This window comes from Eubalaena glacialis, chromosome 1, assembly GCF_028564815.1.
Source record: "Eubalaena glacialis isolate mEubGla1 chromosome 1, mEubGla1.1.hap2.+ XY, whole genome shotgun sequence".
NCBI classification, from domain to species: domain Eukaryota; kingdom Metazoa; phylum Chordata; class Mammalia; order Artiodactyla; family Balaenidae; genus Eubalaena; species Eubalaena glacialis.
In genome coordinates, this window is record NC_083716.1 from 238,781,542 (window position 1) to 238,797,892 (window position 16,351).

At 62.6% G+C, this 16,351-nt stretch overlaps 1 protein-coding gene across 5 annotated transcripts in view; it reads right to left on the reverse strand.

Annotated features, from left to right (window-relative positions):
* Positions 1–16,351, reverse strand: part of HDAC4 (histone deacetylase 4) — a 242,482-nt gene that overhangs the window by 32,113 nt on the left and 194,018 nt on the right. For 3 of the 5 annotated variants that reach the window (XM_061189002.1, XM_061189016.1, XM_061188997.1), the window contains 4 exons: positions 15,876–16,062; positions 12,422–12,555; positions 9,620–9,740; positions 2,124–2,170 (listed from right to left, as the gene is read on the reverse strand). In XM_061189002.1, coding sequence (XP_061044985.1) covers positions 2,124–2,170; positions 9,620–9,740; positions 12,422–12,555; positions 15,876–16,062 — 489 coding nt within the window. The remainder of the gene's footprint in view (positions 1–2,123; positions 2,171–9,619; positions 9,741–12,421; positions 12,556–15,875; positions 16,063–16,351) is intronic. The other 2 variants (XM_061189010.1, XM_061189006.1) reach the window with 1 other exon arrangement.

The window sequence follows — 16,351 nt, forward strand, 5'->3', positions numbered from 1 at the left end:
GTCTCCAGAGAACCTGATGGCACTTTCCACTGCTTCGGGGTCTCAGTCCCCCAGCTTCTGGCCACCAGCTCCCCAGGGACCAACGTGGGATGGTTGGGTTGGAGCCCTGAGTTCCAGAAGTACGAGGCGGCCCTGCTTGGGGCGACCACAAATGCAGGAGCAGGAAGCAAGGGAAAGAGCAAAAGGTCTACTCACTCCACAATTCCTCCACAATCCCCTACAGCAAAGACGGAGAAAAGGTGAAGACAGGGATGGGGAGACCTCTTACAGAGATTTCAAGTGGACACTCGGGGTGGCCACTCTGGCTGGGCCGCGGACCTTAGAAGCCACGGCACTCGGGGCCCCCAGCGCCTGCCAGGGCAGGGCTGGAAGGGAAATGCAATAATTAGGAGGTGAGCAAAGCAGAAGTTTCTCTTATTTGGCTTGGAAAAAAAAGGTAAAACAATTTAAAAGCTCCATTACAGAGCCTAGATGTTGATTCAAGTAGCTTCAGGGGAAGCAACGCACCCTCTCCTTCCCTGTTTCACCAGCCGACCTGCACCCTCCCAGCCACACCTGGGCCCCTGGGGTCTCCTCTGCTTCCCTGACAACACCCCGGGGGGCTGGCCCCCAGCTCTGGAAGGAGATTCAGAGGCCCAAGAGGGCTGCGGCTGCACCAGCGACATGGTGAGTCCACGCTGAGCCGGGCGGGAGGGCCGGCACTGCGATTCTCTGCCCTCCTATTGGGGTAGTTATAGAAAACAACTGAAAGTGAACAATCCCTTGAGACACCCTATGGTTCACACTTCCCACGAATTATTCTGACGGGCTCCCCTCTCGACCGGGTTCGACTTGGTGAGATTTTCCACGTCTCCGTGTTCCAGAGCATTTTTGTGCCTGGATGTGGAGGTGGGCGCTGGTAGCCTGCTGGGGGCTGGATCTGGACTTCACACTGGGGAGGGGCCACCTGGCTCAAGGCCCCAGGCCCAGTCACCATTTCGCTTTCATTTGCAAATTATAAATCCTGCCTCGAACAGCATGCTGCTGCAGGGCAGTGCAAATCCAAGCCTTTTCAAGTCTGGCCAAAAATTTGCCCCGCAGTAAGAGATTGCAGCCTATTTACAATACAAAATACAATAACTCTAGGAGGGCCTGGTGGTGGTATGAATAAACGCCGTTTATGCTCTTTCTGATGGGATAATTTTCAAAGCAGCGACTTTTGTAAAGACTCAGGAAGAAAACAATTTTGTTTCATTTCCATAACGGAATCCAGACCCCGAGCTTCACCCTGCGATCTGTCGTTACGCTCACACCGCGCTGATGCGCGCTTCCAGCTGAGACGCCTTTGCTGTCCACGAGGTCCTCCGGCCTCTCTGCAACCGTGACCGGCTGCAGCACTTCCCAGGCTGGGGAGCTCCACGGCTAGCAGACTGGCCAGGAGGGGGCTGGTCCTTGCCCTCACCCTCCCTCATCCAGAGGATGGCGGTGGGGGGCGGGGGGACAGCCCCTCCTGATTGAAGGAGAAGCTCTGGCTGCGGAGACCTGGCCTCCGCTGCGCTGAGGGAGGGGTGGGTGCCCAGACGCGGGTTCTGCGCCCCCATCACGGGCAGGGAAAGCCCAAGTTAAAACAAGATGCTGGCTCTCCTGCGTGTCTACCTGCCCAGGTCTGCTCAAGAGCTCCATCTCCCGGAGAAGCAGCTCGACCCACCCCACGTGGCCCATAAACCTCGTGCCCACGGTCAGAGCTGCACTTGGGGCTTTGGGTTGGAGCTCGGACACGGGATCAACACACACCCCTTGAGGTGATGGATTCACGACCTGAGCCGGGACGAGTGGACTGTTGCTTCGGTGGGTCAGACGAGACAGGCCCACACAGCAGATCCTGTTTCCTAAAGCCAGCCGTGGTGCCAGACGACCTTCCCCAGAGGAAGGTGCCCCAGACACGCCATCAAAACGCTCACAGGCTCACAGGGCCTTTGAAGCCACACGTGTGAGCAGTGGGGCAGCCCCGCCCCGCAGGCCCCGTTTATGGAAAACACCTGGCAGCAATTACCTGCTCTGCGGAGAGCAAGGCAGCGATTTCTGTGACCACCAGGACCCTGAGAACAAACAGGACATTATTTACACATTAAAGAAATACTTACCCCGACACCACCGCAGGGCAGCCTGACAAACACCGATGTCAGCGAGCCTGCAGGGAGAAGGAGAGCCGAGGTCAGGTGGGCAGGGTCACCCAGCGCCCCAGCCTGCAGGGAGCACGGCGCTGGCCATGCCGCAACAGCGCTCTGACACGGAAGATGCACAATGTGTCTCACGTACGGAGCGGCAAACGGGCTTCAAAGGTACCACTGTATGACCATGTGGCGCCGCCAGGGTGGCATCTGGCCGGTGGTGGGTCCTGGGCCGAGCCGGCCCAGCCCCTGCGGAGGGCCCTCACGTTCTCCAGGGCAACAGCCCACTCCGCACGGGGTGGGGAGACCCCACGGAGGCTTCCGCTTCCAGCCCGAGCTCGTGCACCTGGCAGGGAACCACGCAGAGCTCCCTGCCCCCGACACTGGCTCTCAGTTCTGAGCTCTGGCCGCCCTCCCCAGCTGTGAGCAAGAGAAAGCGGCCTGGGGTTAAACCCCCCGGGTGAGCCCTTTAGACACAGAGGGGTCTTTCGGGATGTAACAGCAGCCCTCTCCCCACGTACAAGTGTTCCAAGTTCACTGGGATGGTGCACAGCTAAGAAACCACACAGCCTTGAACCTGGCTGTCTAGGAAGGCCTGCCTGGGGCCCACGCTGCAGACACAAGGCCCCCGTCCCACGAGGCTCAGGCCTGCCTCGGTGACAAGGACAGGGACTGTCTTCTTCCTCAGTGTGATGCGGGTGCTGGCTGATGACTAGCCTAAAACCTGCCTGTCATGCAGGACCAGAGGGCGGCACCACTCCCCACCCCCGCCTCCCGGGGCCAAGCGTGAAGCCCAGGGTCCCTCCCCCGGCGAAGCGTGAAGCCCAGGCTCCAGCTGGCCGACCCCCTTCAGGAGCTGCCACCATCCAGGAGAGCCTCTCTGTGCAGCCGGCGCTCCCTGCCCCACTTCCACCTCGCTCCCACCGCGACCCCCAGGCCTTTCCTGGCAGGTTCCACAGCCCAGCTTGGGAGCCTGCTTTCTGGACCTGGCAGAGCCGGCCCGGTGCTGGGAGGGCTCACTCCCAACACTACCCTCTCCCCGACCCGGAGCACCAGCTCTGCTTGGGTGGCCATGAGCTGCTCCCGGGGCCCCGGGAAGAAAGCAGGCCTTGGGTCACAGGGTCTGGACGGCTCACCAGGGGAGCGGCCTTGGTGAGGTCTGTGCCCACCTCATCCCGGCTCCTGGCCTGGACCACACTGTGGACCCTCCCCATCACCCCCCACCCCCTCCAAGATGCCCGGACGGTGGGTCCTGCCCCGGGCCTGCCCTGCCTGCGCCCACGGCTCTCCTCCAGGTCACGCCCCCCCAGCCGCCTGCATCCGGGCTCCTGACTGTGGTTCCCCTGCCGTGCCTTCTAACATCAGTTAAACTGATTCTCACGGAGCCACACAGCCTCTGGCCCCATCCCCGTGAGGCCGGGGGCACGTCTGCCTTCTCCTCCTTGTGCCCTGACTGCAGGCCCACAGCCGGGAATCAGCAGGTGCGCAGGTGCGCAGGTGGGTGGAGGGGCCAGCGGGCAGGGAAGTGATGTCCAAGGAGAGCAGCCCTGGGAGGGGCTTGCCAGGCCTGCCCTGAGCCCCCCGTGGGAGGTCCTGGGGCTGGAGGGAGAGGGTGGGCTGCAGTGCATGACGGGGGCGGGGGAGAGGGGCGCTGGCACCACGCTGTCCTGCAGCAGATTCACCCAATGGCCTGAATCAGGGAGGGCGGCACCAGCTCCCCCTCCCCCCATAGGGCCCTGCCCTTGACACGCGGCAGTGGCTCTAGGTGACCACGGGCTGGGAATGGCTTCAAGACGGTTCTCATAACACCAACTATTCCAGCACGCAGGAACATGATGCTAGGGATGTAAGAGCTTTCTCCCAAAGAATCCAAGCGCTCGTGTGTGTGAATCCATGTACATCAATCACTGTGTGTGTAAATATGAGTGAGAGGGGCTCTGCTGAGACTGGATTTCTGTGTTTGAAATTACAGACAATGACGTCTGTATTAAAACCATAAATCGTCTGAATATTTTGATTTTGCTCATTATCCAGCCAGGAAAGACCACAATAAAAAAAAAGGTAGGAGACCCTGCATCCGGACACAAGCCCACGCTCGGACGGGCAGCAGGGCCTGGAGCTCAAACAGGGAAGCTGTGCTGGCCCAGAGCTCCGGAGTGGCCCGGCGGCGGCCTCGCCACGCAGCGGGTCTCCCCCCGTCCCCAGCCGCCTCGGCTGAGGCCCCAGCTGGTCAGCGAGTCCCTCCCCCACTGGCCTCCTGTGTTCCGGGGCCACCACTGCCTAGGCCAGGCCACAAAATGTTCAAGCTGAGAGACGGGGGTCTGGCGCTTGAGGACCACCCTCGCTTTCCCAGTCCTGGCAGGTTGGCTGACAGGCAGGCTGGGATGCCGACGGGCGTGGGGAAGATGCTGGCTTTCTTCTGCAGCCGCTGCCGCTCTTCCTGCTGTGCTGTGAGCGGAGGGGTCTTCTCGTGACCCCTGACCTGAGCACGGTCAGGCCCTCACGAGGTGCTCCGCACTCCTTAGCCACCAGGCCAGGCTCCCTCCCCAGGTCGCCGCCATTAGAAGATGAACCCTGACTTCCAGGAACACCTAAGGTGGTGACCAGGCAGCCCCCTGCAGCCCGGCCAAGCTGTGTCACTGCCCCACACTCACTACACAGGCCTCTTTGCACATGGCTTGGAAATTTGTGGATTCAATTAAAAAGAGGAAGGGAGATCACCCAGTAGTGTTTAAACACCGAATCAGGGTACCGTTAACATCATCAACTCTTGCCATGTCTGGAAGAGTCAGACTGATATAATGATGTTAGAACAGTCATCAGAAATGTACATAGGTCTCAAGTGGTAGGAAGGTATCTGCTTGGGCATCCTCATGGCAACGTGAGTAGACTTCACAACACAAAACTCAGGAGGAGAGAGAAAGGAAACAGAATGGGTTATAATACCGTTATGGTAAACGGAACACACACACTCACAATATGTGTGTTTGTGACAACACCCTCGGCTCATAAAAGAAACACTAAACACACTCCCGTGGCTGCCTATGGGCGGAGCGGGGTCTGAGATGGTGGACGAACACTTCAACAAAGAAGCCACGAGCAGCAGAGGGGCTTCCAGGGACGGAAATGCTGGATGAACTGAGGGGGATCCCCCAGGAGCTGACGGACACGGCTTGGCGGGAGGAAAGCGCCGTCTCCCGGCTCAGCCACCGTTTACTCTTCCCCAAGGACTCCGGGCTCCGGCGTCTCTCTCATTTCCCATCACCCGTCTTAAACCTAGTTTGGAACCAGTCTGGAAACCTCACCCGTCCTCCTGGCGGGGGACTCACGCCTCCGTGCCTGCAGGGAGACCATCCTCCCGTCACCCCATCCCCTGCCCCGTGGAGCATCGCATGCCCAGGAGACGGGCTTGCAGAAGGGCTCTTGGTGGGCTGACCAGGGGATGGATGTGGAGCGTGGGTGGGCTCTGAGCCGCACGGCGCGTTCAGGGGGAGGCCGGCTGCTCTCCGGGCTGAGGCCCCCGGATGCTCCCGGAGACTGCTGAAGTGGGGGCTACTGGTCCCGTGTGCAGCAGCACCAGCGCCGTCCCGGGACCCACGGGCAGCCCCTCCCGTGCGGGAGAACATTCCGGGAGCCGGGCTCCACACCGGAAGGAGCTGTGTTTCCTGGGGGATCCCGGGGCCCTGCCGGACGTGCTGGCCTGAAGACCCTGCACTTGGCCCACTCGGCTCCTCCCTCCGAGCCCGCTGACCTTCTCCCCCATCCACACCGTCCTCGTCCTTGAAGCTTCCTTTCCACAAAGCCCTGCCTGGGCCCAGGCCAGACCCTCTCCTCTGGGCCCCGGCCAGCACTCTGTCTCATTTCTGGATGTTCCTGCTCCTATCCGCACCCCTCCCTGTGCCATGGGCCCAGCCTCTGGGCTCTCCCGGGTGTCACCTGTCCTCCGGAGCCCTGGGCCCCTTCCTGGGGGAGGCCAGCTTAGACCTCCCTGCCCTCCCGAGTCCTGCTCCATGACTCCACGTGCGGGGCCTGGGCACCCCCAACAAGCCCTCCCAGCTCAGAGGACACAGATACGTTTTGGGGGCGCCGAGTGGAGGACGTTGTACACACTGAAGAGTCTATTCCGTATCTGTGTCCAGTCTGCATCGCAGATGCCCCTCGGCCGAGAGAGAGAACAGAGCAGTGCGCCCCCTTCCACAGGGAACGGGGACCCCCTCCTCGGGCCAGTCGCCCCCATACATCTCCTAGTTTCCTGTGCGTTATCCTAAACCACGTGGACGAGCTTTGGAAAACCAAACTGAGTAGCAGGGACGAACCTCGCTGAGTGAGGAGAGGACACAGGGCCCTTGGGGGGCAGCAGTTCCTGGGACAGGAGCTGGAGCGTCTACTTCCCTGGAGTCCACGTGCGTCTGCAGAGCAGGGCTCACGATAGCCAGGGCACCTGGCCGGGCCAGGGACCAGGCCCGGGATGTGGCCGCAGGGGGGGCGGCTCTGGAGGTCTTCCTCGGCCCACTGTGACCACCCTTACTCCCGGGGGTGGGCGAAGTGAGCCCCCAGCTGACCCAGGCAGCAGAGCCTGCGTGAGAAACAGGGGCTGCACGGCCAAGACAAGAGAAGACCCTGGGCAGGCTATTGCGGGTCCTGGCCTAGCCACCGTGGCGGTCCGGCTCGGTGGACACTTTGGTGGAGACAGCCCAACAGGAGGCCTCTCAGCCACACTGGTCCAGGCTGTCCTGGGGGCTTCCACATGGGGAACAGGCGGCCTCCTGACCTGCCTTCACCATCCTCAGGGGATGGCGTCTGTGACTGACCTGGCTTCAGTGCTTTTGTCCCCCCAAATTCACACGTTTGAACCCTTACCCTCAATGTGATATTAGGAGGTGGGGCCTTCGGCAGGTGATTAAGCCGTAAAGATGGACCCCTCGTGAATGGGGTTAGTGCCCTTATAAAAGAGACCCGAGAGAGCTCCCTCACCCCTCCCACCACGAGGACCCAGCAGAAGGCACCGGCTGTGAACTGGGAAGAGGGCCTCATCCACCACGCTGGCATCCTGAGCTCGCATGTCCGGCCTCGGGGCAGGGAGCAAGTCTGGACATGCCTTGATTCACCCTCATACTTGACCGAGTCTGGCTGGGTGAAAACTCCAGGCTGGAAAGAACCTTCCCCCAGAACTGGCCAGGCGTTGCACTGCTACCGAGGGGCCTGACGTCGTCCTGGTTCCTGGCAGACCTGGTCCTCTCCCTGGAACATCGCAGCACCCTTGCATCTTGTCCCTGTGCTGAGATTTTCCAGCAGTGCTCCCTGGCAGGGTTCTCGCGGCCGGCGGCTGGTCCTCCGGTCCTGGGACCTTCTCGTGATCACCCCAGATGCTTTCCTTTCCTTTCCGTGTTCTCCGGAAGCTCCTGCTCCCTGGGCCCTGAGTGCCAGGAATGCTCCTTTGATTTTCTTCTTTTCTCCCGTTTCCTGGTTTCCAGGTCTGGTCACCTTCCTGCTCCACTTTCCGGGGCCTTGACTCACCGTTCCTCCGAGGCCCAGGACTCAATGTCTGTGACCATGTTTCACTTTACTCTCTGTTCTGTTTTTCCCCTTTTCTATGGCCCTTGTTCACGTTCTGTGGATGTGGTATCGCCCCTCTTTAAGGATTTTAAAGCTGTTCTTGGCTCTCTCTGCAGCGCCCCCTCCGGTCCCCGCACCCACCCAGAAGTCTGGCCTCCGAGCTGCTGAGCACCTTCCCAGGTGCTGATAATCCTTGGTCTTCCGTTCGTGGCCTAGAGTGAGGACGTAAAGCCGGTGGAAGGTGCGGGGACACGGTGGAGACACGGTGGCCTTGTAAACTGTCAGCACCACGTCAAGGATCTTAGGGGGCCATCTGCTGCGGTGCCCCTGACGACAGCTTCTTTTGGGCTAGTCAGTCCCTGAAGGAGGTCCCCATCTCTGCCCGGGGGTAAAGGTCAGTGTGCCGGGAGCCCAGCATGGGGCGGGGCGGGGGGGGGGTGGTCTCACCGTGCTCTGTGCCTGAGTCTGTCCCAGCCCAGGGACCCTGTGCCTTTCCGTCCAGGGCTGTGGGCTTGGCAGGGCGTCGGGACGGAGGCCCCTCAGGCCCCTGCGGCCCGGTCCCCTGTCTGAGCCCTGCCTGTCCTCCACCCCGGGGCCAGGGTCTCTGCGGTCACTGTCCTGTCACTGTCACTGGACTGTCCGAGTCAGCGGGCGGAGCTGGGGGGTGTCTGTCCCCGTGCCAGCTCTGCAGCCCACTCCCTGGCACCTGCTGTCCAGCTCTGGGCCTCCTGCTCCTTCCCCGTCTCCCAGGTACGAGGGTTTCTGTCTTCTGAAAGCCCTGTTGCTACGCACGACCCCCACCCCCACCAGGCCAGAGCCCGAGTGTTTCCTCGCGGCCTCCGCCACCCCAGCTCCTCGCTCTCGGAGGTCTCAGCGCCTACAGGGTGCACAGCAGAGGAGAAGATGTGCTCCCCGAGCACGCGAATGAGTGAAGGGGCGCATGAGTGCCCGGGGAGGGAGCAAGGCCGCGCTGCAGGATCCCCAGGAGGGTCAAGCCGGCCCAGAGCAGGGCCGGGCACAGAGATGACCTTAGCAACACCTGCCACGGAAACCAGGGGAAACAGCGCACAGCCCACCCCTTCGCCCTGCCCCATCTGGGACCCCAGCGGCTGTGATTCCTGGGCCCCTGCTGCCTGCTTTGGCTTGGCTCAGCGAGGAGCCCCAGGGGGCTTCTCTCCCCAGGGGGCAAAGGCAGGGATGGGAAAGGAAACCCACGGTTGGCGACTGCCCCGGTTCCAGGCGGCTGGGAAGCGGGGGAGGGAATTACCCAGCAAGGGTCCTGACCGGAGGGGGGCGGGGGTCTGCGCCCGGGAGCCTGGGGGACCCTGGCCTTCTGTCGGACCCACCTGCCTTATGGGGAGACTCTCACCACCTCCCAAGAAAGGAGATGCTTGTTAGGAGGTTCTTTCCGTCAGGCCCAGATCCCGCCCCCTCATCTGGGGGGCTGCCTGCCAAAGCCGAAGCCCCTGGCCCCCGGGGAGGAGGGGTCAGGTGTGGCGCGGGGGGGCTCGGGCTGCCACGGGGCCCCCCTGAGCCTCGAAGAGCATCCCCAGACCGACTCCAGGCCCCGTGCGGGGTGGCCGGGCGGCCTCCAGCATCCCAGCGCTGCTATTTAACATTCTCCAAAACCACTGGTTCTCAGCCCATTTCCTCCCCAAGACACCGGACACAAAGCAGGAAACCAACTGCCCACGTGAATGCCGAGCGTGGAAATTTCTCCTCCGGTCCCGCACCTGAGAGCCTGGCCTGGGCGCCACGGAGAAGGGTCATCCCTGCCCCAGCTGCCCGCACAGAGCCTGGTGGGCGACACTCGCCTGTGCAGCGGGGGGCATGCAGGCGGGACGGCGGGGCCTCGGGCGAGGGCAGGGCTGGAAACAGCCTCGGCAGTAAAGGTAAAGAAGGCCTTGGAATACCTAGAAGTTTCTTACTGTCCAGTTTCTGCCTGTTGAGGGGGTTTGTGCCGTAGAGCAGGGCGTGCGCCTCTGAGTGAACCGTCTGCAGCTCCTCCAGGGTGGCCTTGCGTCCGCGGATGCACTGCAGGGACAGAACGAGACAGGATACTGCAGGGGTCAGCCTCAGCAGAAGACCGGCGCCCAGGAGGAGATGAAATTCTATACGGGCACGAGCACAAAATTATCTGGTTACTGCGAAATCAAAAGCAAACATCACCCGACGCGGTGTTTGAAAAATATTTAAGAAATACTTTAGAGGGTTTGCCCTTTAATTAAAACTTAGGAAAACGTTTTAAAAAAAGATAATTCCAGGCTTCAACGCTTTAACCTTCACTGTCACACAACTGATTTGGCATCAAATTATTGCTTTGCTTTTCAAGTGCCGGGGTCTGGTCTTAAAAGAGAAAGGAGCTGCCTGGGGGTGGACCTGCTCCTCTGCTCTCAGGAAGCGGGGGCCAGACCCCAGCTCCTTGGGCGTTTGGGCATCGCCGAGCCTTCCCGCAAGCCTGAGACGGCCCGCAGTCGTCTGACACCCCGATCTGTGTGTCCATCCGCATTTTTCTTCGGTTTGGAAATTCCTCAAATCTGGACCCCTCGGCTATTTTCAGATGTTCTCCAGAAATTATCTTGAGCTGAGCTACATTTACTTAACCTTTGAGAAGGAGGCTTGTTTGTGAAGCGAGATTCCAGTTGACACTTCTTTATACTTTCCGAGGGCCAGAGCGACACAGGAAGAGCCAGCGGGACCCTGGGGGCCCAGGGGGAGCCCGTGGGCTCGCTGGGCCGGACACACCCCCGAGCAGGGGCAGGCCAGGAGCTGCGCTTCCCCCCAGGAACCTCCAGGGAAGCCCCAGAACCGCTCCTAACGGTACAACAGGCCTCCCAGAGACGCCTGCCGACGCAGGAGCAAAGGGCAGGGGAGCCGGAGGCCGGCTGTGACCGAGTCTTTGCCGGCCTGGCCTCCTCCTCGTGGAGGGGCCACGAGGCCGCAGAGAAGGTTGCCCACCCCGTGGAGTGAGGGGTGCTGGCCGGGAGGCCTGAGCACCGGGTGGTCGCCCGGTCCCTCTGCTTCTCCTCTGTTGGGGGCCTCTCCAACAACCCGTGTTCCCTCAGCCGAGGGAACACGCGTCACCCTCTGGACCTGCAGGTGCCCCGCACGGTGAGCATCCCCGCACGTCGAGGGCACGCCTGGCCCTTCAACCTGGGTCTCCTCCCTACCAGCCTGGGCCCGACAGGCCCGTCTCCTCGGTACCCGGGGGGCCCCCGTGGCCATGGGCGCCGGCCCGCAGTGCCAGGGGGCTGGACGAGCAGCTCGGTCTGCTCCCCTCGCCTCTGTCTCCTGCCTTGAAACTACCCTGGAGGCCCCGGCCCGAGGGTACTCTCCTGGGGGCGAAGGAGGCGGCGCGTGGGAGGCGGGGCGGGGCGGTGGTCCTGCAGCAGGAGGAGGAGGAGGGCGCGTCCGCCGGGGCGATGCTGCCCCCCAGTGGTGCGGCCTCGCGGGATCCAGGAGCAGGTGCCGAGGGCTCCAGCCCACAGCCTCGGGGTCCCGTCCTCTCCAGAGGGACTCCAGGACAGGATTCTGGACCCAGGCCCCGTGCTTTCCCCTCCAAACACCATGTATCGCCATAAACTGGCAGAGAGATGGGGTCACGCGGGAAAACTGACCTCAACTCCTAAATACTCTGGCTTCTGGGGAAGGGGGGCTGGATGGGGGGCAGAGTGGGGTTCGTAGCACGTCCGCCCCCCAGATGTGCTGCTCCGGGCCTGGCCCAGGTGGCACTGGGCTGTGAAGGACGGACATGGACGTTCTGCTCATCCACGGGGCTCCAGCTTTCCAGGGCCACCCTGCAGGGCAGCACCCGGCTTCACGGGGTTCCCGGTGCGTGGGGAGGCAGCAGGCCCCCACTTGGTGGGCACGTGGGGGGCTGGCTGCCACTGTCCTAGAGGGCTCCTGGGAGGGGGTGCCCCCTGCCCCGCTCCACAGATGACGATGCTGTGGTGCCCACAGCCTGGAGCTCCGCCCCCCCGTCCCCGTGCACCCGCACAAATGCTGCTCTGCTTCCTCTCAGCCCAGAGCTCAAGACCCTCCTGATGGCCGCACGCCAGGAAACGCCTCCCCCCATCAGAAGGATGAAGGAGCCTCAAAGTTCTTCAGCAGAGCCTTCCTGCCCTCATGGGCCTGGGGCCACTGCAGCGGTGGGTGGGCAGCGTGAGTCCCAGGCCCCGACGGGCCGGAGCAGAGGGGGCTCAGCCCGCCTTGTTGGCAGGCAGCGTGGTCCTTGCCAGGCGGCTGGGACAGACGCGAGGACCCGCCGCTCAGAGCTGTAGAGGCGGGGGCGGTGCCGCGCTTGGGAACCAACGCCAAGCAGACCAGACCGGCCCGCGCGCCCTCCCTGCCTCGCGGGCCTGAGGCTCCCCACACCCTGGGAGAGGCTTTCGGAAAAATTCAAGTAAGGGAACTTCCAAGGGAAAGCCAACAGGATGATGGATCCCCCCGGACCCCGCCCTTGCGGCAGAGGCCCTGGGACGGCCTGGCCGTGTGACCCGGGTGCTGACGGGGAGCCCGGCTAGGGGCTGGCTGCCCAGGGAACAGGAGCGTGCGAGAGGGGGTGCAGGACAGGATAGCTCGGCGTTCCTCCGGAAGCCAGGCCCGTGAGCCTGCCTGCAGGGCCCGTGTCCTCCCCCAGGCCTCCCCCACTCAAGGCCTGGCTCACGCGGGCCCGCGTGGGCCACCCTCCTCGCCGCCCGCGGGGCCGGCCTTACCTCACACTTGCCCCGGAGGCCGGTCTCCTGCAGCCGGGACCAGATGCTCTGGATGCGCCCGGCGTGCTCCGGGTGGCTGTTGGTGTTCCCGCAGGCGCACTGGTGCTTCAGCATCAGCGTGTCGTACACGAGGCCTGCGGCAGAGGCGGAGGCGCCGCCGTCACACGAGCCCGCGGGTTCCTGGGCAGCTGCCCCCCCCCCCCCCCCCCCCGGCCGCCCGCTCACGACGCTCGCCCCACGGTCAGAGTCCCCGCCACCCAGGGGTGGAGGGAGCTGAGCGGCCTGCAGGGTGGGGCAGGCGAGGCAGGAAGAAACGAGAAGGCAGGCGGCCCGCCCCCGGGTCTCTCGGCCGTGAGCCGTGTGACACTCACTGCGCTGACCCAGAAACAAGTGAGATTTCGGTCCCAAACTCTAGTCTACCTGTCAGGGAACTTCTCTATCGAGCAGTTCAACCTTGTGGACTGAGATCCGTCCAAGGTTCTTGGGGCCCAGAAGGCTCAGTTCTTCCCTCAGAACCTTGCAGAGCAGCTGGACAGGCGTGTGGAGCTCACAAACGCACGCGCGCACGCACACACACACGGACGCAAACGCGTTTAAAATCACCCTAGAAACGGACGTAAATGGAGTCCAGGAACTCGCACTCACTCCCCAGCCCTGCACTCTCCACTTGGGACAGCGCTGGAAGCTGTTCAAGCCTGAGGGTGCCCAGCACAGAGCCGGCCCAGCGGTGGGGTCACCCTCAGGAGGGAAGTGCGGCAGCCTCACCAGCCTGGGCTCCGCCGCAGGGAAGCGGTGGCCCTTCTGGCTGATCAAAGTGACTGATGTCACTTGGCAGCTGCGTGGAAGGTGGTGGAATCTGCATGTCTGGAGAAAGGGGAGTGGGGGGCGGGTGGGTGTGGCCGCCTTCAGCTTCCACCAGGAGGCCCCCTGTGCCGTGCCCCTCCTGGGGGGGGGGTCAGCCCCTGGTGACATCTGCCAGGAGGGGGCCCTGTTGTCCCCAACACAGCACAGTCACACACCTGGTCTCCCAGGGTTGGGACAGTGGGAAGGTGGCTGGGTGAGTGGACGCCCTGGCAGCCACCGGCACCTGTCACTAACACCTGCTCGTTCAGGTGGAGAAGGGAGGGAGCGCTGGGTGAAGAGCAGGGGCCTCAGAGACCCATGGCCGCTCCTTCTCCATGTCTGAGGCTGCAAAGTGGAGGCATCAGCACCAGCCTCCGGGGACCGAGCTTCAAGGTGAGCCTGTTCCTACAGGTCTAGCTGGATGCGGCAGTGCCCGAGCCTCCCCGCTCAGTCTCCTAGAAGTTGAGCTAATGGGAGTCAGTCCCCTTGCATTGGAGGGATTCTGGGTCCACCAGCAAAACTAAGCGGTGGGGCAGGGGAGAGTGGGGTTGGACTTCTGGTAAAAAAGCAGCAGGACAGGGGCAGGTTTACAATCAGTGCACTAACGAGGGTGTGCCTGGTAGCGTGTAACAGATGCACACACACGTACACACATGCACACACACGTCTACGTGGACGGCACGGATGTATGTGTGTGCACAGCCCAGAGGCCCATCAGCACCACAACACGGCCACCCCCTCCACAGCATCATCGTGGTGATAAAATCGCCTCCTGACGTTTACTGGCCACGAGGCCAGGAACTTCAAGGTGACGCCACTGTCATCCCCTTTCACAGATGGGAAACGGCAGCAGAGCTGGTCTGCAAAGTGAGCGGGGAGCGGCCAGCATGCTGGGCAGACGCGCATGGGCTCGGAAGACACCAAGAATGGCCGACAGCAGTGCAGGCCCCTCAGAGTCCTGGCTTCATAAAATGCACAACGTCTGTGTCTACCTGTCTGTCTGGCTACGCGCAGAAACAACCCAGGAGATGTGACCTGAACGCTGACAATAGCTCCTCCGGGGGGCAGGGCTGGGGCGCCCGTTAGCTTCTCAGGTTTCCATCACGTGTGCTTTTTTTTCTTTTTTTTTAAAGTATTTATTTATTTATTTGGCAGCGCCGGTTCTTAGTTGCGGCACGTGGGATCTTAGTTCCCTGACCGGGGATAGAACCCAGGGCCCCTGCCTTGGGAGCGCAGTGTCTTAGCCACTAGACCGCCAGGGAAGTCCCATGTGTGCCTTCTTACAGTGAATATGCACTGTTTTATACATTTTAAAAAAAGTGATAATGAAGACAAACTAAGGAGGTCCATCAACAGAGCAGGGTCCACCGGCCGGGCCACTCCTGGTGACGTCACGCCGGCCCGCAGGCTCCCTGGCGGGACCGCTGACCGCCCAGGGGGCACATCTGACATGGGAGCGTTTCCACTGTGGTCCTGGGGTCTGTCATGGGAGCTGCGCCCTTCTAACAATGGCCCTACCTCAGCCAATGGCCAAGGACTCACACTTCTAAAAAGAGTCACCTGCTGATTCTCTTTGTGATACTTGCAGTTTTCTGGTTTTCTTTCTGAAAAGCAAGCATTTAACTTCTGGATACTGACTACGAAACTTTCCTCTGAATGCGATCAGCACCCTTCTGAGACCTGACAGAGAGAACACGGCCATGTCTGCACATCCCAGTGTGCAGAAAAACAGGGCGTTTTATGAGAACTGTTTGCAGGAGGATGAAACTGTTGTGTATTTAGATAACTTCACCTTAACACGCCACTAAGAAGAAATATCCAGTGAGTCAGATGAGAACAGTGTGATGCGCTATCCCGGCCGACCTCCGTCCCAGGCGGGGTGGGGCAGGGTGGAGGCTGCCCTGGGAGCAGCCTCGGCCCGACAGCGAGGCCAGTGCCTCAGACCCTGGTGGACGCGTCACTTGGCTACAGTTCTCAGCCCTGACTTGCGGGGAGCGCCTTTCAGGCGGGGACAGAGGGTCCTGCCCGCAGACTTCTCCCCGGCGGGGCGGGGCGGGTGGGGTGAGGCAGCACAGGTGGAAAACCTGCTGTCGGCTGCACACGGAGGACAGCTCAGTGCAGAGAGCGAGCGTCCAGGGCTGGCCGAGCCCTGCTCTCACTCGGCGCGCAAACACTCCACGGGGTCACCCGGGCCTCACAGGCGAGGCCCTGGCCGAGCGCTCAGTTCCAGGTCGGGAAGGATGAGAAAGGGCAAGGTCACTACCCTGCTGACCGTGGACGGGAAGCCATCCGGCCCGTGCAGGCCCGCGGACGGGCTGTTCTCTGGAGACTATGATTCTCCGGGGAAGAGAAGGTGGGCTTCTGGGCTCAGGACAGAGCCCCAGGGTCACAGAATGGGGTGAGGGGAGCCCCAGGGAGTGCTCCATCCGGTGCCCCCAGCCCGGGCTAAGCCGAGGGCGAAGGTCGGGCCAGGTGTGAGCGGGCGTGAGCCCTGCAGGTGGCCGGGGGGGGTGCTGAGCCTCACCCTCTGGCCCGCGCAGGTCCCGCAGTGGCGCCTCCCGCCCCCTCACGTCTGCCCGGGCCGCAGCCCCGTCCCCCGGCCCCACATTACCTGTGGTGAACCGCGGCTTGGTCGGGGGCTCCTGCACAGACATGGGGAAGGTGGCGGACGCGGGGGAGGACTGCGCCCGGGACAGAGGTCGGTGGCCGCCGAAGGACACGGGGATGCCGGCCGCCTCCATCGACGCCTGGTAGCTCCTCAGCTGGTGGACCCGTTGCTGCTCCAGGAGGAGGGCTTGCTGGGGGAGAGGAGACAAGAGCCATTTTTGTTGCTTCCAGGCAGCTCCTGCCCCTGGCTGGAGGGCTACGTGTGTCCCCTTCTCCCAAGTCACGCATCCACCCGGCCCTTGGCCCCCGGGCGGCACTGGGTGGACAGCCTGTGCTGGCCCCGACCAGACTGGACATCCCCGTGGGAAGACAGACCGTCAGCGGCGACGCCCGACGAGCCTGGTCAGGGCTGACAGGGAGGCCCGGCCCAGCCTGGGGGCCGCGGGGGGTCCCGGAGGAGGTGGCACCCAGGGAGGCAGG